This window comes from Sceloporus occidentalis, unplaced genomic scaffold, assembly GCF_023333645.1.
Source record: "Sceloporus occidentalis isolate IW3139 unplaced genomic scaffold, rSceOcc1.0.p SCAF_4, whole genome shotgun sequence".
Lineage (NCBI taxonomy): Eukaryota > Metazoa > Chordata > Lepidosauria > Squamata > Phrynosomatidae > Sceloporus > Sceloporus occidentalis.
The window spans coordinates 59,703,162-59,729,152 of NW_028316984.1; the positions used below are offsets into that span (position 1 = coordinate 59,703,162).

At 39.5% G+C, this 25,991-nt stretch overlaps 1 protein-coding gene across 1 annotated transcript in view; it reads right to left on the reverse strand.

Moving 5' to 3' along the window:
• The window catches only part of THSD7B (thrombospondin type 1 domain containing 7B), a 597,991-nt gene that overhangs the window by 326,736 nt on the left and 245,264 nt on the right, over positions 1–25,991 (reverse strand). The window contains exons 4-5 of the mRNA XM_089520110.1: positions 23,968–24,222; positions 13,880–14,046 (exon numbers count right to left, since the gene is read on the reverse strand). Of these exons, the coding sequence (XP_089376236.1) occupies positions 13,880–14,046; positions 23,968–24,222 (422 nt within the window). The remainder of the gene's footprint in view (positions 1–13,879; positions 14,047–23,967; positions 24,223–25,991) is intronic.

Below are 25,991 nucleotides of genomic sequence, written 5' to 3' on the forward strand. Positions count from 1 at the left end.
TACTCCCAAACCACTACCTTACTACCAGAAATCCTGATTCCACATATAACTTTAAAATACATCCAGCAATGATCCTTGTCTTGAAAACTTTCTCTCCCTCTCCATGATCATAATTCCTCTAGCTCTAGCAGGCTTTGCCATCCAAAGGACTTCTGCTCCCTCAAAAGACTTTTAATCTTTCTTCACTGCTGCCCTCCACATGTTTCAGGATTCCACATGGAATGGCTTTCACAATATCTGTTCAATGCAACTTCTCCTGCATCTTTCCAATCCCTCCACAAACCCCCAATTGCATATACCTCCTTGGTTTATCCCTGCTTTCACTTCCCAGTCTTCCCTTTTTTATTTTCCCTCTGTTATATGAATGAATGAATGAATGAATGAATGAATGAATGAATGTAAAATTGCAGTTTACTGGCAATTTTTGTTGGATTAGAAAAAAATTTTGTTGCTTTGTGATCAGACAAGAAGAAGGGTCAGAGGAATGAAACCATTCCTGAAGAACTGGCTGATAGGCCATTACATCCCTCTACTATCTGAGTACATGACAAGAAAGCCCAATAAGCAACAGACAACTGCTACTACATATAAAATGAGAGAAAATTTGAGATTTTTGCATTTTCAAGATTTCCTCTCCCTCCAAAGAAAAAAAATTGCACAAAAATGTTTTAAAACCTGTTAGACAAAGAAAGCTCAACAGGATAAGATCATCTGCTATTGTAAGTGAAATAACGGGGGGGGGGGGGGGGACCTGAAATATTTGCAGTTCGGGATCCCCCCCCTCCCATGGTATAAATTACATTGACCAGTATTACATATCAGCTACTTAGTTTACTTACATTATGGTAAGTTAAGTATACTTAACCAAGGTTCCATCTGCACTGTAGAAATAGTCCAGTTTGACACTACTTTAACTGCCATGACTGAATGCTATGGAATTTGGGGAACTGTAGTTTGTTATGGCACCAGAGCTCTCAGACAGAAAAGATTAAATAGCTCACAAAACTACAGTTCCCAGAATTCCATAGCATTGAACCATGACAGTTAAAGTGGTGTCAACCTGGATTATTTCTGTTGTGTGGATTCAACCTAAGTAACCTGTTCTGCCCAACTCCCCCAAACCTGATGGAAACATTGTTCATCCATGCTCCAGTCATTGGCAGAACTGACTTCCTCCCCATGCAATTGATACCTGGCAAAGTAGGTTGGGGGTGAGAGTTACAATCATGGCAAAATGTCACAATTATTACTAAGTGACAAGAGTGACTACAAAATAGGTACCTAGATTTATCCATCTGTAACTGTTTCCTATCCACAATCACATGCTCAAAAGAAGACATATCAAGAATCAACAGGGAGTTTTTTGTTTTTAAATAGTAGCGGACAAACACATCCCCCATCTTATTTCTCAGGCACTTATAGGATATGAGTCCATAATTAAAAGTTAATTACACCAATATACTCCAATATAATTCAAAATTAATTGAAAGTTCTACTTAGATTGAAAGGGTGTTTTCAGAATTACTATTTTCCCCAGAAGCAATATTGCTTTTGACATATTCATTTAGGGACTGCACCTAAGTTGGCAGAAATCCAATTCACCTTACTTCTAAAGTAAATAGTCCTTTTCTACAGGTTCTTAAAGTCAAATGGCAGAAAGCGCAAGATAAATATTAGCCTGTTTTAACCACCAAGCTATTCCCTTTCAAAGAGACTCATGCATTTCTTAATATGCCCTTCAGCGTTAGGCTTTGCAAAATAGTTTATCATTTTGGTAATTCACTGGTAAGCAAGAAAGCAAATCAGGCCTACCACATTTTGTCATTACAAGCAGATTCAGTTCAAACTATAAGAAAGCATTATTGGCTATGTTTCTAAAGTCACGTTGCTTGTTTCGACACAGTTTTGCAATGTCTTTTGGCAACAATCCCATTTATTTTTCAAACCCACCAGCAATATAAACATAATACACAGCATTAACTCTCAGAATAAGAAGACTAGATTAAATGTTTAAGCAACTGAAGAATTTAAAAAATGAAATTGAAATTGAAATTGAAAATGCAACAGATTAGAGTAATACCTTTGATATAATAACTCCACAAAAAGTTGTTTTAATGCCATAATGGTTGTCAGCTTGAAGTCTTGCTAAGAATGGAAAACTGCACAAAACTATTATCAATCCTACGCACTTATAAAGAAATAAATTGCTGAGACACACAGGCCAATTAAACCAGTTTCCCCTCACCTTCACCATGACACAATGCAGGGTCAAATTCTGAATTTGAATCCAGATTGTCTTTATGATGTGAGGCCATACTCCACCTAATCCACTCAATCCCTGCCTAAAATGGTTTTTACCCTTTGTTCTGGCACTCCATAGCAACATTGGGTGGCTGTTTACAGATGCATCTTGCCATGCCATCCAGCACCACCACTGGCACACGTCACTGAGATTACAACAAAGCGCCCACCCATGTGATCAACACTAGGTGCCAGGTTTTTGGCCTCAGAGGAAGAGATTTGAGCCAGCAGTGGCAGTGAGGGGCAGCACAGTAGGACGCACGTGTAGATAGCCACTCATAGTCACTATGAAATACAGAGGTAATGGGGGGAATCCAGGGCAATTCCAGGGCCAGAATACTCCGGGAGTAGTCTGGAATATTCTGGTCACTGCAGACGAACCCTATAACAAAGTGATGATCCATGGACCAGTGTCAATTCCAGAGCCTTCAACAACCAGTCCCAGGTGAGCATCAAGGAAAGATAACAGCGATTGTAGCCAACGAGAGCAGAAATGGTTCCAATGTCTGATACCCTGGGAGAAATACTGTTGGGTCCTCACTGTGATAGATTGAGATGCACTGCTGTATAAGATGGTCACAGTTTTGAGGATGCACAAGAAAGCTATTGTATTACAAATTCCACTGCAGTACAGGTTTGTTTCCCTCCCTGACAGCAGCAACAGTAGAGTCCATTTTGGATCTGAAATAATTTCTGCTACAGTGCTACAACTATAGAGTAATTGCTTGAAGGTGGAAGGATTCTGATATACAGTATTCACGACCTGCTGAAAAACCCTTTTTATTGAAATGGATGCAGGAAACTGATCAGGAGACAACTTTTCAGAGGGCAACTATAAACCTTATTCTAGGACCCTAATGTTTAATTCTTGAAACTCTCCGTTGTCCTTTCACCAGTAAGGAGAGACCTTTTTACATGCACAAGCTTTTGGTTATCAATTGGTTGCTGTAGAAGGTTTTTTTTTTAATGGATGTAGGTGCTATACTTTTACTCTTGTTATATTTCAAATATTTGTGCTGTTTTTAATAGCAAAGTTTGTTTGATTTTTTTAAAAAATGTTCTATTATGCTAATATTTTTGTCTTTATTTTGTCTTGATGTCGTGAGCCATCTTGGGGAAAAAGCAGGAAATACAATACAATCTGAACAAAACACTACACACAAATCCAAAGTCTGTAAAACGTAACTTTTTGGACTACAGTGACAACAACAAATTGAAGACATGGTTCCTGGGAGGACTCTGGAACCTCTACACTAATAAAGCAACTTTTCCAAGCTCTGCAAATGTTTCCATCTCAGTGAATCTGTTGTTTATATGACATTCTGAAAATAAGGTAAACCTATGTCTTCATCAGATCACTGAAGAAATAAAAAGGCTTTATTTTAACTACAACAATAATATGTATAATATGGCACCAGAGCAGAGCAAAGTTCCCAGAATTCCATAACATGGAGCTATGGCAGTTAAAGCAGTGTTAAACCAGAGTATTTCTACAGTGCAGATGCAGCCAAAGAGAAGGTTGCTAGGTTCTGTGCTGGTATGATTACTACTCACAGACAAATATTAGGAGTGAAATTATAATATGGAACCCTTAGTTATATATTTAAATGTGCTAGCTATGAAATTTTAACATTTTACCTTCTTGGCTTTTAATTTTGGGGTATTAGAAACCGTTCAAAATTTGTATTTAGTGCATATTTTATGAATTTTGAACAGTATTTGTACGGTATTTGTATGTACTTTTATATATTTTATTTTTTATAATTGGTCTCTGACCAACAATAAGTGAATTAATGGATAGATGTATACTGGTTTTTTTAGTCTATTTATCCATTAAGTATGTTGGCCTTAATTATGAATGTTAGTATGTGAAGTTGAAAAGTTTACAACATTTTTACTAAAGAAAGGTGATAAGTCAATTTATACAAATATCATGCTGTTTTGCAGGGTTTCTACTTGAGTGCTAGATAATGGTGGTAGGAGGTTCTTAGTAAAGTTAACTGAACCAGCGTCTTCCTTCTGTAGGATTTGGCCATTTATATTTTCATGCTCTATGCAGATATTGACAATAAAACTAGACAACTGAAAGTCATATAGATACATTCTTACTGGTGACAGCTAGTTGTATTTTTTATTCTCCTAGTATGTAAATTCTACTTTATTGTGGATCTTTAACTTCATGTCTTCTACAGAGTTGGTGTGTGTGTGTACACGTGTGTGTGTGTGAAAAAAATCATAGCAAGATAGAGAGATTTCCAGGATACAAAATAGTTTTATTGCATGTAACAAGATGAGAACTTCTAGATAGATTGTCCTTCAAGACAACTACTGGAACTGAATTCTTTTTAATCAGTACTAAACATTCAGGCAATAAAACCTTAACTCCACCACATGTCAACATGTGCCTAATGTCTGGAAGAATTTATGAAATTAATTGTTCTCTTTAGGACAAGGGTCACTTTACTAGAAAGCCTACTAGTGTGATTTTAAAAAAAGGATACTACAGACAATAATCCACTAACCACTTAAATTGGTAAACAATAGTTGTAAATAGGCCTATTTAAGTGTCTTGTGAACCACATTATTATGTCTTCTCAGAACTATTACAAATTAATTAAAAAAACATATTGAATCTCTAGTTAATGGCACTAAAGTAATAGGAACAAATGAATAAAGAGACTTCCAACAAAGTTTTTCTTAAGTGAAATAAATGATCTCATAATTTAAATCTAACAGCTGCCCTATTGTAGATGCAGGATTTTAATAATATTCATCTTTAATAGTACAGTTGCACTAATCTTTCAAGAAAATACTAAAATAAATTAGCAAATGGACTACCGGCTAAGTTTTCAACATCATTTTGCTTTATGACCTCAATGAAGTTAATAGTACAGGTGACTTCATGGCCAAAACAGCTTTGGCAATACCATGCAGAGATCTGACAATTTGAGATATGGTGCCCATATATATGCTTAGTTGTGGCTCCTATTTATACAGTGGACCCTTAGTATCCACTGGGATTTGATTCCAGGACCCACCCCCCATGGATATCTAAATATGTGGATGCTCAAGTCCAATTATATACAATGGCATAGTAGGGTGATGTCCCTCATATAAAATGGCAAAATGAAGGTTTGCTTTTTGGAATTTAATTTTTTTATAAATATTTGCAAAATGTGGATGCTTGAATCTGTGGATTTGTGGATATTGTGGGCTGACTATAATTCCCACATGTATTTCAAGAATTATTAACTGGGACTGCATGTACACATCATCCAGAGATCAGGGTTCTGCCACAGATACAGAAGGATATGCATCCTATTACTGATCTCTGGGAACACAAAAGACACACTGCAGAAATAATCCAGTTTGAGACTGCTTTAACTGCCCTGGATCAATGCTAGGGAATTCCGGGAACTGTAGTGTTGTCAGACATTTAGCCTTCTCTGCCAGAGAGCTCTGGTGCCACAATAAACTACAATTTCCAGGACTTCCTAACACTGAGTCAGGAAAGTTAAAGTGGTCTCAAACTGGATTGTTTCTACAATGTGTTTTTGACCTAAGTTTCTTGAATGACAATAGCAAAAGGAAGCAGTTTCCAAGGAAGAGCCATAACAGAGTTTGTGTGAGGCCAGGTTCAGAGCCTCCCCTTGGAAAAGTATTGCTGGCAGTGACCGAAAAAGTCAGCACATGCTGCTAAACTACACTTGTAGATGTTTTTCTAGATATTTGTCAGCTGGTATCCCTGTCTGCACTCATCACGGGGAGACAGAAACAGCCTGTCCACAATGTGCTCTTTATGGTGCTACTGAAACATTTAGAAATGACACGAAGTCTGGACAGCTGAGAGTACATGAAATGTATTGGCACTTCTAGACATTCCTGGCAAGTCCTGTCAGTGTGATGGAGACCCCTTTCTGAATGAAGATAGGTACAAAATTTTGCTTGTGGTAGAAGAACATTTCTGGACCATTTAAGCTGAATGAGAAACAGAATTCTTGAATATATGGTGAACAGAATAAGATTGTCTCCATATTTGCATTACAAGGTGCAAAGATAGAAAGTTATTTTGTTTATTACATTCTGCCTACTGAATCTCTATGCAACAGATGCAGTGGGGCCCCCACAGTAGCTGAGGTTAAGGAACAGGACCCTCATGAAAGTAGGTAAACTGCAAATAAAAAAAAATCACTTTTTAAAAAAATTGTGAAACACCTCTCTAGGACTCTCTAGGTCCTCCACAGCAACTCTATAACCAACATCCCCTGGAGGTTTACCATAGAATTGTGCTGGAGGTTTACCATAGAATTGTGCTAGAGGCTCTACAAATGCCTAGAGAAGTAGTCCCTCTAGATTCTCCAGCATGACCTCTGGCAGATGTTGGCCACAGAGTCATGCTGGAGAGCCTAGAATTTCAGAGAGAGTACATATTAATCAAATCCATGAATAATTAAATCCACAAAAGTCAAATCTGCAAAAGCAGAGGGCCAACTGTAACTGTATTTTCTACCCAGAAAACAAATGCATAAGAAAACAATAGAAATGTTGAAATGTTGTGTCTTTAGCTTCACTGTGATAAGTATCAGTCTCCTAGGCTACTTCATAGTAAAAATGTGAGGAATGCTCAATATTTGCATCCCTGATGGGGGGAAAAAGAGAGAGGTGTCCTGGTACTCAAGACATGACACTGAAGAAAAGGAGAGCAACCATGAAGTTCTTTGGACCTTCTTTTGTAAAATTCATGTACATAAAAATACACATGGCATTCTTCCACAAGAAAATGTTTTTGGGGCTGAAAATATGTTTCCTGTGAAAAATAAATCTTTTTAGTAAAGGAAATATATTGCATAAATATATGAAAATTTTACAGATGGTTGCACAGAAAATGTGTTTCCTGCTTAGAGAGATATATTGTTTGGGATTTTTTCATAATAGAAAACCCCTTCTGTGCAGAAATACTATGCATATTTTTAGGCAAATCTTCCCAGAGACACTGAGAATGAATACTGCTTGAAAATGACAAAGAAATTTGTATTTTCATGAAGCATGAAGGAAATCCCTGAAATTTCTGGAGTGAAAATTATCCATTCTTGTATGAGAGAAGAAAATAGATGTACAAGTTACATTCATGGTGTGGAACACTGAACAGAAGAAAACAGTCTTTTTGTCTCCTTATCCACCCCTCTCTCTTTCAGTCTCTCCTCTTCCCACACTCCTCTCTTTGCTACTTCCCTATGGTGAATCTCAAGAGATACAGGAAAAGGGCAAGGCAAGGAGGAGCCATGATCACGCTAAAGAGAAAACCTAAAATAGGAACTGATATGCTTCCTGCAGAAATTTTGGGTAGAGCCAGCAGTGAGTCATGAAAAAATCCTTTCATCTGTATCCAGGAACAAAAAGACCTTACCTAAGACCTTTATAGAAGAGAAATTAAAACATCCAGGAAACAAGACTACAGTAATTGCTAAAGAAAAGAAAGGAAAAGAAAAGAAAAGAAAAGGAGAAAAGTATTTTACTAAGATTTTTTTAAAGATTTCTTTTTCTTCACAGTTAATCCAAAGCTGTTTGAAAACTAAAAACGTCCCACTTCAAATGATTAGTAAGCTTTTTCTCCTTTTTGTGAATATAAAGCCTTATATTTCTGTCTTACCCATGTACAGCATGGCAGTTGTAGACCCAAAGATTTGCATACAGTCCTTTTATGTCATGTTTCAAAGGATCTCCACTAAAGACACCAGCTGTTACATATTTATCATTCCATTATGTGGCTTTAATCTTATCAATTCCACCCACAGAAATGTTTAGTGGTGTACCTACAGATCAATAGTTGAACATTCCAACAATGTAAATTTAACACAGCCAGGTTAGAATATGTTTATTTCCTGCTGTGAAGGCATGTCCTTTATCAAACAAATTAGGTCATTTGGAAGAAATATTTATTTTGTTCTAACCATTTTCCTTTTTGGGGGAAAAATAAATTTGCTAGATCAGTAGCTCTGTATTTTATTCTGTGATAGCCCTGCTTCCTTCTCTCTGAATGAATATAAAAGTCCAGAATTTTATTTGCTCCTTTTAATGTCCTTTAGATGCACTTTCAATTGTGTGAGAACTGTTGCTTTGTGAGTCAACCCCAAATGGCTAAAGGATGTCACTGAATTATATAACAAGTATCACATGCCTGTCTGTCTGAGAAAATCACTCTTATGCATTTAACTCATATAACCAATCCTGTTGGTACAATTGTGTCATTGAGATGTAGCCCAAGAACAACTCATGAAAGAATAGCTCTCATGCAGCTAGAGAATTATCTGAAATTGTTACTAGGCTATTAAATGCAGTGATTTTCTGACACAAACTAGCCTGCATGGTTAAAAATTAACAGATGTTAAAGGAGAACCTGGATCTAAAAAAGGCGAAGATTCATGATTTATGTTCCAATTTAAATATTAGCCAACTAACCAGAGTACTACTCCTGCCAGTCATTCTTTTGTTTGACTTTCCCCAAATATGATTTTGATCCAGTTACCATGAAGCACAAATCCAATCAACTTTAGTGGCAGAATTAAATGCTACTGAGAACTGCTTAACTTAATCTGGATTGTCACCATATAAATGTATGATATATTCAGACTGCATTCCAAATGAACCTTGTAGCCTGAAGCCAAATTCCAGATACCATCCATATATTGTTTGCAAGTAAGTCATATGAATCACACATTTGCTTCTCACCTATATGTATGTATGAAAAATACCCAAAGGAATAGCACTATCTCTGGAGAATTCAATCAGTAAAACAGCCCCGAGGAAGAGCAGAAGATGGCTGTAGTGTAAATGAGATTCAGGTGAAAGTACTTATTTTATGTCATTGCTGACTATACGCCAACTTTGTCTTGTTAATGTAGTGAAGTGTTTCTACTGTTAATATATGCCAAGGTATTTCGGCTTGATAATTTTATATTAAAAAAAAAAACACAGACAAGACCAGAACTTTCTGATCAATATTCCTTGTTCCTGAAGCTTTCCTGAATGAGCCCCTGCCAAGTGTATGCTTGAGGGAACTCTGATGTTATTTCTCACCATCCTTCCATTGTTTATGAGAACTGGCAACATCCAGTTTCAAAAGCAATAGCCCCTTGGGTGAGAACGGGAAGAATAGCAAAACCTGGCTAACAGCAAAGCCTCAATTGAATGAATCTAAATGATAAGAGAAGAAAGTAGGACAGAATCTTCTGGTTCAGACACAGCAGTGGAATCTGGCTGCTGATGAAAAAGGCTGGTAGCACCTTAGGTTTATTGGCTTTGTAGACCCCATACTACTACTACTAATAATAATAATAATAATAGTAATAATAATAATTTATTTATATTCTGGTTTTTGGCAGAGGAATCGAAGCAGATTAAAACAGTACTAGTTAACTAAGGCACTGGACAGACGGGCGCTATAAGACGCCCATGTCACATGCGAGGGGCGACGCTTCCAGACGCCCCTCACACGTGACGAGGGTGTCAAAATGGCAGTGCCCTGTACAGATAGGTGCTGTCATTTTGATGCTACAGACACTTAGCACCATAATGACATTGTGAATGCGCCATTGGTGCACTGTGGTATCATTATGGCACCACAAAAAGAACCCACTTTTTGCAGGTTCTTTTTGCTGCACAAGGAAGCCGCGTGGTTTGTCCACTGCAGCTTTCTCGTGAAGCAAAACAAGGCGCAGGCAGACCGTCCTTTTGGGTGGTCTGTACCCTGCCTAATAGACCCCAGGTCTGTGGTGATGACTGTATTATTAATAACATTCTTGATTGCAAAGAATTAAGAGACAAGGCCATTAAGTCTTACCTTTTCAAATTCATTAGTCAGGTCAAACGAAACTGTGATAGACCAAGACTTAAACCATAAGGGAGACAGAGTAAGAATCCTAGTTCAAAGTATTTCCTTCACCATAATAGAAGCCCTCCCCAACTCGAACCATCAATAGCATAATGACTACATATCCATGTTTTCATTTCTTTCACCTCTGTACTTTTTCTTAATCTCCCAGAAGAATAGACCGTCTTGTAATTCAAGACAGAGCCATAACTTCAGAACAGGGTCAGTCTATGCCCAGTTAAGAGACAACGACCTGAGGCTTTTTTGAAAAGGTTTTATTGCCCAGAAAATTGGTCCATTCTCTCCTTCCCTCTTCTGTATATCATAACACAAACTTCCCCCAAATGTGGTTTTGTCATTGAATATACGCTAAAGAGATTATCACATGAGGGCTATTTGCACTTTAATAGCGCTGTTTTAATGTTATTTAGCAAGAATGATATAATGGTGAAATTGCAACACTTACTTTCACACAGTGTCTCAATAATGGGGCATTGATGATTCACAAATGGTAAAATAGCGCTTTTACATTCTGCATGTCGAAAGAAGGAGCTGTGATCTGAGAGAAAAAAAATGAGCAATCTCTCACCACTAAGGAACTTTCCTGTGACTCACAAGTGTGGCACAGGAAGTGATTCTGCCGACTGGCACATTGGGGGACTGGGGGATTCATTTTATTTCCAGAAAGTTTAATGACGGATTCTCAATGACAATATTGAAACATGATTGCTTTTCACTTGCGGTTTCTTCCAACTCTGATTCTATGTTCACGGTAGCGCTAATGGAGCGCTATTGGCAAGTCATTAATGTTTTTTTGCTGTTAATGAGAAGTTGCACTAGCACGATGCTTCGATGACGGTGTACCGGAACCTTTACCATATATAGTTGACTATAAGTTGACCTCTTGTATAAGTCAAGGGCAGGTTTGGGGGCCACAATTAGGGATTTTCATATGACCTGTGGACGAGTTGAGGGAAAACATCTCAGCACTCCTCCTCCACTTCTGCAGCCAGGCTGTTCCCTCCAGAGACATCTGGGCTGGGGAGGAAGCTGGAGGGGCGACTACCCAACCTTCTTCCCAGTTTTTCCCTCTGAAGACAGCCAGACTTGTCCCTGCCTTCTATTCCTCACCCTGTCTGTCCTCCAAGAGGCAGGCTGGTTGGGGACGAGGCTTGGAGGGCAATCACTTGCCTTCCATTCTCCTCCCCACCGAGGCTGTCCTCCAAGAGGCAGCCCCAGTGGTGACAAGCCTTGGGGGGAATCTCTCGCCTTCCTGTTATCCTCAAACAGGCAGCCCGGGGGCAATCACTTGCCTTCTCTTCTCCTCTCCAGCCCAGCTGTACCTCCAGGAGATACATGAACTGGGGAAATTACCATACTGCCCCATGTATAAGTCAACCCAGGTTTTTGGGGTCAATTTTTGACAAAAGTTTTTGACTTACACGTGAGTAGACACAGTAAGCATGATAGAAGAGACAAAAAAATCTTAATTTTAGGTTAGATATTTTATCTAAAAGGTCAGAGTGTTGACCCAGAAGTAATGTCGATTACAGACTGCATGAATTGGTCTCTGCTAGGTGTTGCTATGATCTAAGATTAACCCCAGAAGGAAAGGTTGAGATTATTTTTGACAACATAAAGCTAGCTGTACCCAGATCTAACTCTAACATTTCCACAGAAAGAGGAGAGGTGAAGAAAAAGATGACATTGCTAAGAAGAAAAAACAGAACCCTTCCTTAGTCCCCCAGACATAGCTAGCAGATTTTTGTTTCCCCCCTGATTCTATGATTGCTCATTTATCCCTCATTTTCAGAAGAGCAGTAAATTTCTACAGAGGCAAGTCCATGATACACAGACAAAACTATAGAAACAAGGCAAGGACAAAGAAGGCAACCAAGAGCAGTCAAGGATAACTGATGTTAGAGTGACAGTATCCTTATTTAACAAAGACTCTTCTCGTAAATGATCTGCTGTACTTGAGGTCTGTGGGAGGCAAAACTGGCTTTTTTAGAACAGGTGGCAAAAAGTTCCTTGTACATACTGAGAGAAGAGATAATCAGCCTGAAGCAGGTGGAGTGTTAGGCACATTGATGAGACAAACATCTATCCGTAAGACAGACTTTCATTGCCTTTGTAAACAAGCCAGTTGTCCACTGAGATGCAGTGCTCTTACTATGTTACATCTCCCAACAAAGCCATATTTTGCAGGGACAGTAGGTGTAGTAAAGAAAATAGTCAAAGATAAATTATTCATCAGGCATCAGTCTATTCACTTGTGTTTCTTCTGAATCGAGAAGATGTTTCAATTGCTAGACCTACAACAAACACACCCATATATAGACAATCATGGGGGGAAAGCTCTTTTGACAATTGCCTCTTCTGACATTGTGTCTACATTTCCGTCAATATTATTTCACATTCTCTCTTTTTTTTTCTTGAAATGGAATCCAAGAGAAGTATCATCTCTAATGTTGACTTTATAAATTAGAACCAGACTTAGATCCTATGTATCTTCAACTCAGGTGGGCGGGTTACAGACCGCCCATTTGGGGCGGGCTGTACCTGCCCCTTTCCTCGATGTATCGGGGCCTCAGCTGCCAGAACGGCAACTGCTGAGGCCCCGATTCGCTGCTTTTCAGGCTGCGGGGAAGCGGCAAAACGCCGCTTCCCCGCAGCCTGAAAAGGGGTGTCCTTGGGGCTTCAAGCCCCAAGGACACCCCACAGCGGTGGGGAGAAGGAGAAAGGGGCCGCTTGGCCCCTTTCTCCCTTGCTTTGCTGGGCGCAGCCGTCTGAAGGCTGCGCCCAGCGACGCAAAGCGGCGCTGCAAACCAGGAAGGAGCTCCGAAACGGAGTTCCTTCCTGGTCCGTGCAAAGGGCGCACTAGGCGCCCTGGCGCAGAGCGAGGACATCACGTCCGCGCCACCCCGTATAGAGGCAGCGCGGTCGTGACGTCCTCATGGTGGTGGCCGTCTGGAACGGCCGCCATCATTTTTTACGTGCGGAGCACGTATTAGGGTTAGGGAGGTGCGGACTTTAATGGCGGTGTGTAACCCGCCTAAGTCTTTATTCTGAGCAATCATTTTTAGAATTGCTCTAAATTTATTTCACAACTCAAAGACAACTCAGGCTGCATCTGCAGTGCAGAAATAATGTAGTTTGACACTGTTTTGTAATGGCTCCTGCCTATGGAATCCTGGGATTTGCAGTTTGTTATGGCACCAAAGCTCTCTGACAAAGAAGGCTAAATATCTCAGAAAACTACAAATCTCAGAATTCCATATTATTGAGCCAGGGCATTAAAGCAGTGTCAAACTGCATACAGTGCAACCGCATCATATGCTGCTTCCAGCATATGCTGGAAGGTGCACTGGAAGTAGCAGTGTTATGCACTGGAAAACGCAGTTGTGCGAGCACTGCTGCGGCACCATGGGCATGAGCCCCATTCACTTGAATGGAGCTTGACCATCTGTGGTTTTTCCCTTATGCACTTCCAGAACAGATCCCCCATGTAAGGGAAGGGACTAATGTATAAGATATAACTGCAGCTCATACAAGTGCAAGGACACTTTCTTGCTGCTCTTCTTTTTCCACTGAAATGGATGGGAAACTCTTTCAGTACACACTGTCTCCATTCATACATGAAAGAGAAAGAAAATAATCAGTCTATCTGGATGATTTAATACCCACAAGGTAACATGAACAACATACCTTCCTTTAGTTTGTGTGTTTCATCCAATGTGGTCTGGGAACAGTAAACTTCTCGAACCTGTATCCCACCTCCACAAAGGGCTGCCTGTTTATCATGTCGTGGGTCCTGCTGTTCTAGCAGAAGAGTAACATCACACTCCCTCCATTCAGAGGTTTTCCATAAGTATCTTGGAGAATAAGAAACAAAACACCATTATATTAAGCCAGTTTGACATGTCTGTCATGTTTAGAAATGTGTTATCATTGGCTCACAAATGTCTGAGTCTGCAATACCAAGCATATTTAGAAGAGGACAAATCATACCAAACTTAGTGAGCCTTGCTTCTGAGTAATTATTCTTAAATGGGTTTTGGAATTTCACGAATCAAAATGCAACCACTATTTGATTACTAGCCCATGAAATAACAAGACCACACACAGAACTTGGGATAAAATATGGACAGCTTCTCTGCCTGAGAAGTTCTCTGCCTGAGAATTCTAAATACCCCTCCTTAAAACTGCCAATCCCAGAGTGCAACATGAGGCAGCTAGAGGAGTCAAAGTGGAATAGTAGTACTTTAAGAGTAGTGTGATAAACATCAGTGTGTGTGTGTGAGGGGGGGAAAGAAGGAGGGAGGGAAGGGAGGGAAGTTGGGACAAGGGAGAGAAGAGGAAAGGAGGGAAAGAGAGAGAAAGAGAGAGGGAAAGAGGGGACCAGGGCAGAGAACAAGAGGGAGAAGGTCTGGCTCTTTGCTATGGAATTCTGGGAGTTTGCTTGCTTTTGTGTGGTGCTCCAAACAGAGGAGCTTTTGTGGGTTCCTTCCTAGAGGGAAGGAGGCTTGCCTACCTGCCTCCCTGCCTGTCATTCTTTCAGCCAATCAGGAGACGGAGGAATGAGAGAACAGATTTGAGAACAGATAAGAATACCGCACAGACCTCTGTTGGAACGCTCTCAGAACGTTACAGCTCGCTGGGAACACATTTAATCCATCCCCTCCTGGAACACATGTAGAACACATTTAGAATGTTCTGAGAACCCGTGCGATATTCTTAAATGTGTTCCGTTCTCATCGCATTCTCAGAACGTTCTGAGAACGCAGTGCGGTATTCTCCAAAGCCTTCTTCTAATTATCCTGATCAGAACCACTGCCAGTCTATATCCATACAGGGTTATATTTTCATAACTGAATATCATGTCTCCTTAGCACTTTTTATTTTTAGCTTTATTTTAAACTCAGGAGCTATACAGACAGGTGGCTAAACACTGCCTCTGTATGCCCTGGATTTGTGTCTCAGCAGCTACACGCTGCAGCACCAATCCGCGCCCCAAAAGAAACTGCTCTGAGCAGCTTCCTGGAATGAGCATCGTTGGCCCGCTGGTGCACCATGATGATGTCCATTCCAGCATTTGGGCGCTGTACACCATAGATGCCATCATGGCACATGCCTTATGGATGAGAGTGCGACATCATGGCAGCCAAGCGGCAGAACTAGGGCTGGGGCATCTGGATGCTCAGCCCTAGTTCAGCCCTACTCCAGAGTTAGGCCGGCACAAAGTGTTGGTCTCTACTGCCTCTCATGCCTTATTTTAAGCTTCGTTTAACTTATTTTAACCTCACAAGCACAAATATTACTGATGTTATGTAATTTTTGGTCTAGTAAGGATGAAAATCCCTGGTAATTTTGCCCTTGTGTATGAGGGTGAATACTTAAGATTATCTCCCTATGGAAGAAAATAAATTGTTTTCTTACAGATTCTCCCCATATTCAAAAGTCCAAAAGCGTTATGAGATGATTCTACAGGAAAAAAAAGTATCCATTGGAGTGGAAAGGGCCTGGAGAATAGGAAAAGCAGGCACTAGCCGTGCTCACAATAGATCAGTCCCCAAGCATTTGGTATGCAGCAAAATGGCCTCAAATTACATACCAAATGCTGGAGGGAGATGCCTCTCTGCTGTGAATGCAGATCACCGACTCTTCCTTCTCTCCAAACTGTCACTTCTCTCCTCACCTTCTGATGGCTACTGGTCTGCCACTGTGAGATTTTCCTGGGGTTGAGGGTTCCCATGACATTTGAAAACTCACAGGATCCAGGTTAAGCACTCTTGCCATTATACTTGAGGTGTTTTGCCATGTGTTTCCTGCTAGCCATGTATTTGCTAATATTTTGAGGTGATCTGGAGGCAGCCTACTGCGAGTCAATAGAATACTCGTGAGACTCATCAATACCAATGCGGACCTGCAAAATTCTCATCAGTCCACTATTCCTTCCCAACTGTGAGGAGACACATATTTTTATTGATAAAATAATAAATTGTGAGTAGTCTTTCCATTCTTATTGTCTAGATAAACACATAAAACTAGCCGTGAAGCTAATCCCAACATCACACCCAACAATAGCAATAGTTTCATTTATTTAGTATTATGACTACCTGTGTTTTGCAACTGAATTTATACATAACTTTATATGCAGCAACAAGCAAGGAAAGATTTTATATTTTAGTGAAAGATCTGAATTAATTGCAAAAGAAACACACTTCTTTATGTCCATTTTAATGATCAGTACCAAAAATATTAATGTCTGTCTATTCAGAATGGTCTTAAGACTTCTGTAATGCATCAGACATGCTTGGAAAAATACCAATTACTTCAATTTGCAGGACTTTTCATATGAACTGTCACACTCCCATTTAAACTACACAATATCTTAAGTGCACTTGGAGAGTCCCAGAGCATTTATAACCAGGGGAAAGAATTAAGAAAGAAAATTATTTTGCAGAAAGCCAACACTCGTTTCAACATGATAAATATTCAACTGTCCTTCCACAATCCATAAAACATAACAGGAAGAACTTTCTTTCATAGGTGTAACTTTTAAAAAATTCATAATGTGTTTTATTTTACTTTATTTTTTAATGCTGACAATGTCAATTCTTGAGCAGTTAACTAAACAGCAACCAAGTAAATGTACTGTGTGTTGTTTCCCATTACATTAAACTGTCACATTTCCCAGGGCTAAATGGAAATCAGTTTACAATACCAAATACCCAAGGACAGGTATCTATTCTTGTTTGGTTATTAACAGATCTTGCTTTGAGTAAATGTATGTTGCTTTAAATTGCTGTTAAAGCAAATAAGCAAAGATTTGCTACAGACTAAATGTCACTGGATGTGAAAACTTTTTTAAAATATTGAAAATTATGCACCCTTAGTAAATTAGCATGACTGGACCTGTGCTTTACCTATCAAAACTAGGAAAGAAGAAATTTAAAAATCTACAAGTTAAGTCTGTCTTATCACAACAGTTCATACTGAGGGCTTATCAAATTCATACATTTTGTGCCACCTGTTTAAGCTCTGGCTCCATCCATCACTGGAAGGACAGGTCAAAGTTCTTTAACAGGCAAAAGGTTCCCCACACATAACACTAGATCTTCTACAAATGATTTCTTAATTATTCCAATAATCCAGTTCTCTCAGTGTTTTTCAAGAACTGTGTTCAATGAAACCTATTCCCAAGCAAGTGTGCTGAGACTTGCAATCCAAGGACACCAAAAATCAAACAAGGCAACAACAACCTGAGGAAACTGGCCCTTGCTCAACCAGGTTGCCCTCCCTTCTCCTTTTTCACTGAAGTAAAAAAACAAAGGAGGTTTAAAAGGAAGGAGAACTACCAGCCAAAATGCACATCTTATTTTGAAAGCTAACACGTTAGCATCAGTACTGATAATCATCCAACTATTCCCACTGAACATTTCTGGTATGTGTGTATGAAATATTATGCTATTGTTAGTGTTAAAGTTTAGTAGAAGGATCCTGTCCATCAGAGCAGAACAGGACAAAGTTCCTTGTTTCAACATTTTACAGGAGGTTTGGCCATCTGCCAGCCAAATTTTCTGGATTGGTTAAGAATTATGTTGTAGGAAGCAACAACACTTTTCACTGTTAAAAAGTTTAAAAAACAGACAGGAAATAGACAACAAAATCTCTAGCCACCTTGAATATAAAGAAAGAAGGAACATCTTCCACCCACAGTCCTCTTGCAAATGAATAACGTAGAAACCTAACTGGTCAATTAACATCTAACACAATGTGTGTGTGTTTTATACAAACCAATGGCAATGCCACCTCATCAACCTATAAAGTAATTTATTACAGTTAACTGTCATTACAGTAATTATTTACTTCCAAGCTTTGCTAAAGGGAGGGTTTTTTGACATCAAATACTTGAAATCAAACATGAACATCTCTTTAAAGTTTCAAAGTCTTTGACATAAGCACTCAAATGGCCCAATTCATTTACAGGGTGAGCATTAGGTTTCACACACATCTCAAAGGATCATCCTTGTGCAAAGTGTGAAGAAAAAGAATAATCTAGATTAGGGCTTTCCAATATTTTTGACTCATGGAGCCCTTTTCAAAATCAGTTTCTATGGTGGAGCCCCTAAGAGGTCTACCTTATGTCTTACAAGTTAATGGTATTTAGGAGTAGTGTTACATTTTCCTGGAGCAGATGCAGAGCACCTGGGAAGTACATGTAGAGCCCTAAGGACTCTTCAGAGAACAGGTTGGGAACCGCTGATCTAGACAATATTTATGACCAAATTTATAACTGTCTTTTTCAAAATTCCATCCTAAATTTCACTCTCATCCCACCTCCACAACTATGTAACTATGCTTATTCCTGAGGCCTGAACAGTGAACTCCATCTGTGCATCTGAGGAAGAGGATTGTAAACTATGAACACTGATTAATCCATTAATCCATAATATATAAAAGTGCTGCAAGACTCTCCCCCACTTTTACTGAAACAGACTAAAAAGACTCTCTTGTTAAAAACTAGAAAAGCTAGAGAAACAAAGACTTTTGACATGCATCATTAAATAAGACAGCCTATATATCATCAACACAGAGAAGTTGACAATTTAACCAGCTGAATGAAGAGAAGAGGAGGAGAATGGGTGAATAAAAGGCAATTTTGTGAAGAGACTGATGGACTACAATGTTCTTTTCCATCTTGCCCATGCCTCATCCAAGGCTCAGATCAAGATTGGAAGAAGCTAGCTGACGCTTCATTTTCTGTGGGGCTTAACCATTTTTGCAGGCTCTGGGACACTGTTTTTCCCCTCAGGCTACACTGCTGAAATGGGAATGCCTTGGGAAACTACAATGTACCAGTGGTGTCAAAGTACAAGTATATCCAGATTCTTGAAAACAAAACTGGCCTCATACCACATGCAATCCTACTTCTTCATGTAATTACACTGGCAAGATTCCAAATATGTTAACTGTGTCAGCAGAATACATAAAGTCCACAGAAATCAAGAGATGTTTGATGGCCTCACTTCAGTGTCTTCAACCACTACAGGATGCAGTGTAAAATTTACAGCCTCTCCTCTAAGCCAGTTTCAATCTCTTCCGCTCCACTGGAAGGTAATGTTTTTCCTAATGTTGGTTGTTTTAACTTCCCTGTACCTACCACCCAAACATGTTTTAGGGAACAACGTTTTCAGTATACTGGATCAGAAATAATATGTATGGGAAAATAGGTTGGAAAACCATATCATATACATATCATATAAACCAATAAAACATCAAGCTTTGACGCACTAGCTAGTCCTCCCATAACAGGAGTATGTTGCAGATATACATTTCTTTTCTCACTTATTAACCAGAAACCTGTGCATTATAGTGATATGACTGGCAAACTGAACAACTCACTGCGCACAGAGAATAAAATCAGTCAAGACAATCTATCTTTTTGTCTTACTGATTGACATGATTTGGGCTGGGAAAGTAAAAATCAGAATATAAGAGCTTTTTCTGCAAGATCTAATCAAGCAACGTTTTTATTAAAGTGCCCTCACTCTATCCTACTGATAGCGAGATGCACAAGAATGATGAGCAGGTTGCTGATTTTGAAGTAACACAATTGTACATTGCACACCATCCCCATGGCCTTTGCACACACTCCCCCTCGCAAAGAGTCTGCAGTATGACATCACCTACTTTGGAAGAGCCACAAGCAGGCGGCAAAGTTCGCAAATCATTTTCAAAATCTACACCAAGATGCACATTCAGAATTCAACTAAAAGTATACTTGAAACTTTAACTCCTTGAACAGAACTTCTATCACCACAATAATGTGAGCAGGTAGAAATATGAAAAACAAACTAGTCAAATGCACATGCTCTGCACAGTCCTAAAGAAGGCTGTTAAGAGGTAAGAGTACAGATTGCCATCTGTAATCACCAGTTGCTGAGCTGCCTGCTACTCAGCTTTTCCCATGGATCCAGCAGCATACACATACAATTCTGTGTAAGGCAGAAGGAGCTACTAGTAAGATAGGGATGGGCAATTTTGGTGAATCTATGGCCTGGAGTGACCTCTGGGTGACTTTGGACAAGTCACATTTTCTCAGCCTCAAAGGAAAAGGCAAACATCTTTTGAACAAATCTTGCCAAGAAAACCTCATTATAGGTTCATCTTAGGGTCATCATCTTAGGGTCAAATGACTTGAAGGCACACAACAACAATTTAGGAGGGCACAAAGGAGCAGATTCCTTATAGTGGAATTTCTGTCATGCATTTACACCTTTTTTGTCTGTTTTATTTAAGACTTTAATGTTACATCCAAGGTCGCAATATTGCTGAGCAGTATATGTAGAAGAATCCTATAATCAAGTGCTTCACTGGTCTCTCACTGGAAGCCTGGAGCTTTTGGAACAGTTGATATGTGCTCAATTTAGTATATAGTGTGATGTATTGTTGTTTAAAAATGGACTTAAATTGCAATTGTATTTGAAGTATTTATTATATTTCACTTGGTAGGACCCAGAAAGAGATATAGTACAATCTATTGTAAAAGTCAAATGCTGGTCCCAAAGGCTTCACATACAAACAATGGTAAGAAAAAGGATGGTCTGGGGAGTGCCAGAGGCTCCAAAAAGCAGCCAGGAGCATATGTAACCTCACAGCCACAATTTCCCCGCCCTAGAGTAAAGATTCCTCTTTAGCTTGCTCATCTCATTCCATGATGTGATGGAACCCAGGAAAGGGGACCATTGTCTCCAAATATTCCATCACAAAGTGGGAAGTAGAATATGCTGCCAAAAGAACAACTTCTATTCTGTGAACTTGTGTTTTCAAGGTCTCTGAACCAGGAGTTTGATCAGTCTGAAAACAATTAAAATAAACAGTAGTATACTGCATTAAATACTGTCTGATCTTGGAAGCTGGGCAAAGTTGACCCTGGTTAGTACTTGGGCGGGATATCACCAAAAACTACCAGGGATCTTCAGAGAGGGTAAGAAAGAAACCTGCTGAAACCTAATCAGAGTTGACAGTACTGGGCTTGGACAGATTAATGGCCTGATTTAGTATAAGGCAGCTCCTTGTGTTGTTCCTACACTGCTACATCATAAGAGTAGCCCACAAGCATGCATTCATCATGGTCAGCTACTACTGTATATTTGGCTATGTCTAGACAGGGAGTCCATTTAAACAGCATACAGTGGGCCCTTCAAATTCTCCAGGAATTTAGGACACAGGACCCCCAGAACCCCTCTAGGAATCTGTAGGCCCTTCAATACAACTCTGTGGTCAACATCCAGTGGAAAGTGAACATAGAATCACACTGGAGCCAAAAAATGCCTAGAGAAGTGTGCCCCCCCCCCCCAGGAATCTCCAGTTCTCCAGCATGACCTTTATGATCACCTTCTGGCAGAGTTACACTGGAGGACCTTGATATTTTTATAGAAAACATTTTAATCAAATCCGTGAATAATCAAATCTGCAAAAGTCAAAACCACAAATGTGGAAGGCAAACTGTACTTGGCTTTAAATGTATATACAGCTTGAGTATCCCTTATCCCTAAATCCTCCAAAATTCAAAACTCTCCTCATGAGTGGCTTAGACAGGGACACCTTTGCTTTCTGATGATTTAATGTACACTAACTTTGTTTCATGCACAAAATTTTTAAAATTACCTTCAAACTAAGTGTATAAGGTATATATGAAACATAAATGAATTTCACTTTTAGACTTGAGTTCCATCTCCGAGCTATCTCATTATGTATATGGAAGTATTCCAAACTCCAAAACACTTCTGGTCCCAAGCATTTGAAATAAGGGATGCTCAACCTGCATGACTTTCTGGTCATTTGCACGGCTTTTTATGCAAGTAGTTTGAGTTATAAATTTTTATGCCAGCCTTGAAATATATTCATATCCTACACAGAGCCCTTTTATTTTGACAGGCTTAACATTCCCCTGTTGGTCCATTCAGCTATAACAACAAAATTGGTTTGCCATTAAAGGGTTACAACACAGCCAATTACAGGCTTGTGCACACTCCTTTCCCTATTCATTCAAAAATACAAAGCTACTAGCCACAGTTTATACCACAGCTTCCTGTTACATTAAGTTGTGGGAAACTGTGCCTTATTCAAATCATAGTTAAGAAACCGGGATATGGAAACAGGAAATGAGATGGGAAGATTACACTTCCTTTCTTTGAACAGAAAGGTGTAACCTGTTGCTAGGCATGCACAAAGTGAACCATGTTACATTTTTCATAAACAATGGTTTATCTTTATCCAGAGACTCATTTCACATTTTGTCATATGTGACCACACAGAGCTGGATGTGATTCCACACCCTTTAGCATTTCAGCAACTCTTGCTGTTGACTAGATTTGTTTTTTCTGTTTTTCATTTTACTGTTTTTCATGTCCATTCTTCAATATTTCATTCCCACTTCAAATGAACTACTGAGAGCCTGACATGGCATATAGAAATCATACATCCATCCCACTGTATTGCCACTTAACTGTGAATAGAAAAACTGATTCATCTTCCACAAGCTCACCAGGAATTGTAGAACCCAGCCACATACTCCCCATGCTGTTGAAATGGACTCTTAAGTCAGTATTTTCTTCCATGCTGAATCTTTGATTTAGACAAGTACAATAAAAAATACAATAAAAGGCATGTACAAGTTCATTTATTCTCCTTTATGCTGGATAAACCTAAAATGTTTAGCCAGCTCCATGTGCTGGGTATATGGAGAGTTAGATATCACTGTTAAGGCACATGTTTGTCATTTGTAGGCAGACTGTAAAACAAGGTTGGAAAAAGTGTGGCTTTAATGTAACACTCTCTGAGTGTTATTGGACTGTAATTCCATTATCTATGGCCAGTGATAGCTAATAGTGTATATTTTTAATTGTACTGTATTGTTCTTTTAAATTGTGAGCTGCTTTGCAGCATCCCAGTTTTGCAAAAAGCTAAATGATTATGATAGTAGTAGTGATAGGAGGAGGAGGAGGAGGAGGAGGAGGAGGAGGAGGAAGAAGAAGAAGAAGAAGAAGAAGAAGAAGAAGAAGAAGAAGAAGAAGAAAGTATATATTGTGAGGAATGCTTGGAGTTGCATTCCAAATGGAGGGCTAAAACACTGCCCACCTTTGATCTAAACCCCTAGTTCACTCAACACTTGATAACCTCCCAGTGAGCTCCAAATGATAGGCATATAACATGAATTTGATGTGCTGACTTAGCACTAAGTGATCAGTTCAGTCCATGGGCTGCCTGTGGCCCTTTGACTGATATTCACACAGCCTATTAGAGGCCCTGAAAAACATCCATATTTTACTTACAGCTTGACTGGTTAAGCAATGAGGAAAAGACTATGTCTCTGTCACTGATATCAGTGGTGCTGAGACTGCAATCTCACTCAGGCTCACTAGTTGACAGAGAATCAGATGCAGCCAAAATCAGTTTATGTAATAGCAGTCAGACAGACCGATAGACACACACACACACACACACACACACACACACACATGTGCGCACACACACACACACACACAGAGAGAGAGAGAGAGAGAGAGAGAGAGAGAGAGAGATTCATAGGCTGTGATGCAGAGATGGCAGCTGTTTCCCTGCTGCAGATAAACACACAAATCTTCATTGATCCATGCTTTTGTTCTGCTTGAGGCTATCACCCCAAGAAATAAGGCCCCAGTAACATATGTACACCTTAAATCACCAGATATATTTGAGGTGAAGTCTTTCGGTGGACAGGGGAATAAAGAGAGCACATAATATACCTTGGGCAAGGATGAAGATGTTCTCCTCCAGCATGGGTGTTACAAGCCTCTCTTTCTTCTGTTTCAGGACATTCTCGACCACCTCCAACGGCAATATGTTTTATACTCCGAGTTCTGCTTCGGAATCCTGGTGAGAGGTCCTCTGAGTGGCAAGTCTTTGAGCAGGAGCTCCACGAAGACCAATCTGACATCTCACAGTCTTTAGGCATAACACAGGACTGAAAGGTCAGGGGCATGGTTTCTTGCACACACAAGCTGTGATGAGAAAAGGGTTTTGTTAATTTTTTTAAAGAAAGAAAACAAAATCTTTTAATGTTCTCTTATGCCCAATTTTTTTATCACCTGTCAGAAAGGAGACTATAAGTCCTCTGTGACAGCAGTTATATTTGATTTGGTTAGTTGGAAAGCAGAACCAAGGCATCTCAAGAGGCAGAACAGAAATGGGAAAATGTGTCTGGTTAAAATCAGAGCTTGGAAAAGTTTTGTGGTTTGTTTGTTTTTTCATTCCTAGGATTCCCCAGTCAGCACCCCTAAATAGTTTTTCCAAGCTCTATTTAAAGTACATTTCTGCTTTAAAAAAGAAGAAAATGACAAAGTTGAAAGGGCCCTAGTATTCTGAGATATTTACTTCAAGGTATCCCACATGTCCATATAGCTCAGTACATTTGTCTGAGATACCAGTTTAGCTACAGTAAGCAGTATATAAATTGATTAAACACATTTTAAATAATTAAGTAGTGTCTTTATTTCACACCCTCAAGGAGGCTACTTCAGCATGTTTGAATGGCAGAGCCATTCCTTGGAAACTTTGAAATAATGTTCACAAGTAAGGCCCAGGAGTGCCATATGCAGAAAGAGACCCCCACTAATGAGTTTATTCTTAAAATAATTAAGATGTGGATGTAAATTTCATGAAATGAGAGACAAGCTTAATAGCCCCTTTCTTTATAATATCTTATGCTGTTGCATTTTTGAAACAGGGCCACAGCATTTAATTATGCATAATGTGAGGTTAATTACACTAAATGTAGCATTAAATTGCAAAGGTACTAAAGGCTTGTTTCTGCTTTGTAAACCACAAACCAATTTCATTGGCATTTGTCAGATCTTTCAAATATTTTACTTAGGTATAATAATATTAGGGTTGACAGTGAACATTCCAATAGGGATGCTTGTGAAAGTCAGTGCAGTGCCATTGATAAGAAGAGAATGGACAGATCACTTGTTGTCTGGCTTCTGTGAAGGCTAACACCACTGTTACATCCTATGCCTTTGCCACAAGGCCTACTAGCTTACTCCCAAACACAGGAAAGAGGCAGCCAACAGTGGTGCCTATTCCTATGAGTTGCTAAATATCTTCTCCTGACAGGGATGGGAGGAACATAACTCTTTGTGCTGTGGTTGTTATTTGCCTTCAAGTAGTTTCTGACTTAAGGTGACCCTAAGGTGAACCTATCATGGGGTTTTCTTGACAAGATATGTTCAGAGTGGGGTTGCCTTTGTCCTGAAATGCACATGTGAAATAACGCAGCTTCCATGGCATTTACATGACACAAACCTCCAAAGCGGCCAGAAGCCACTCTGAGGCCATACTAAGGGGATAAAAGGCATACCTTTAAGGAACAGAAATAATCCAGGTTCTGGGGGTGCCAGTTTGAGACCATGATGGCAGTCCACTTTGGAAATCAGCTATGCACTCGCCACAGTCCCAGCATGATTGTGGCTGGAGCCCTACAGGGCCATCTGCTTTGCCCCATGTCTTCCTTTGAGTATGAGACTTGCACAAGCTCAACCAGTGGGTTTCCATGGCCAAACAGGGATTGGAAACCTGGCCTCCAGAGTTACAGCTCAAAGCACTAGACCATACCGTCTTAGAATAACTCTACTTGTTCCATTTCCTGTGAGGAAAGAGGAATGTAATGCTATTGCCATGCCCCAAACACTCATGGAGAGAAAGAAAGGAAAATGCATCCACTTGCTCTATAACTGTACTAAGAATACAGTTAGTGTTCTTAAGAGAATAA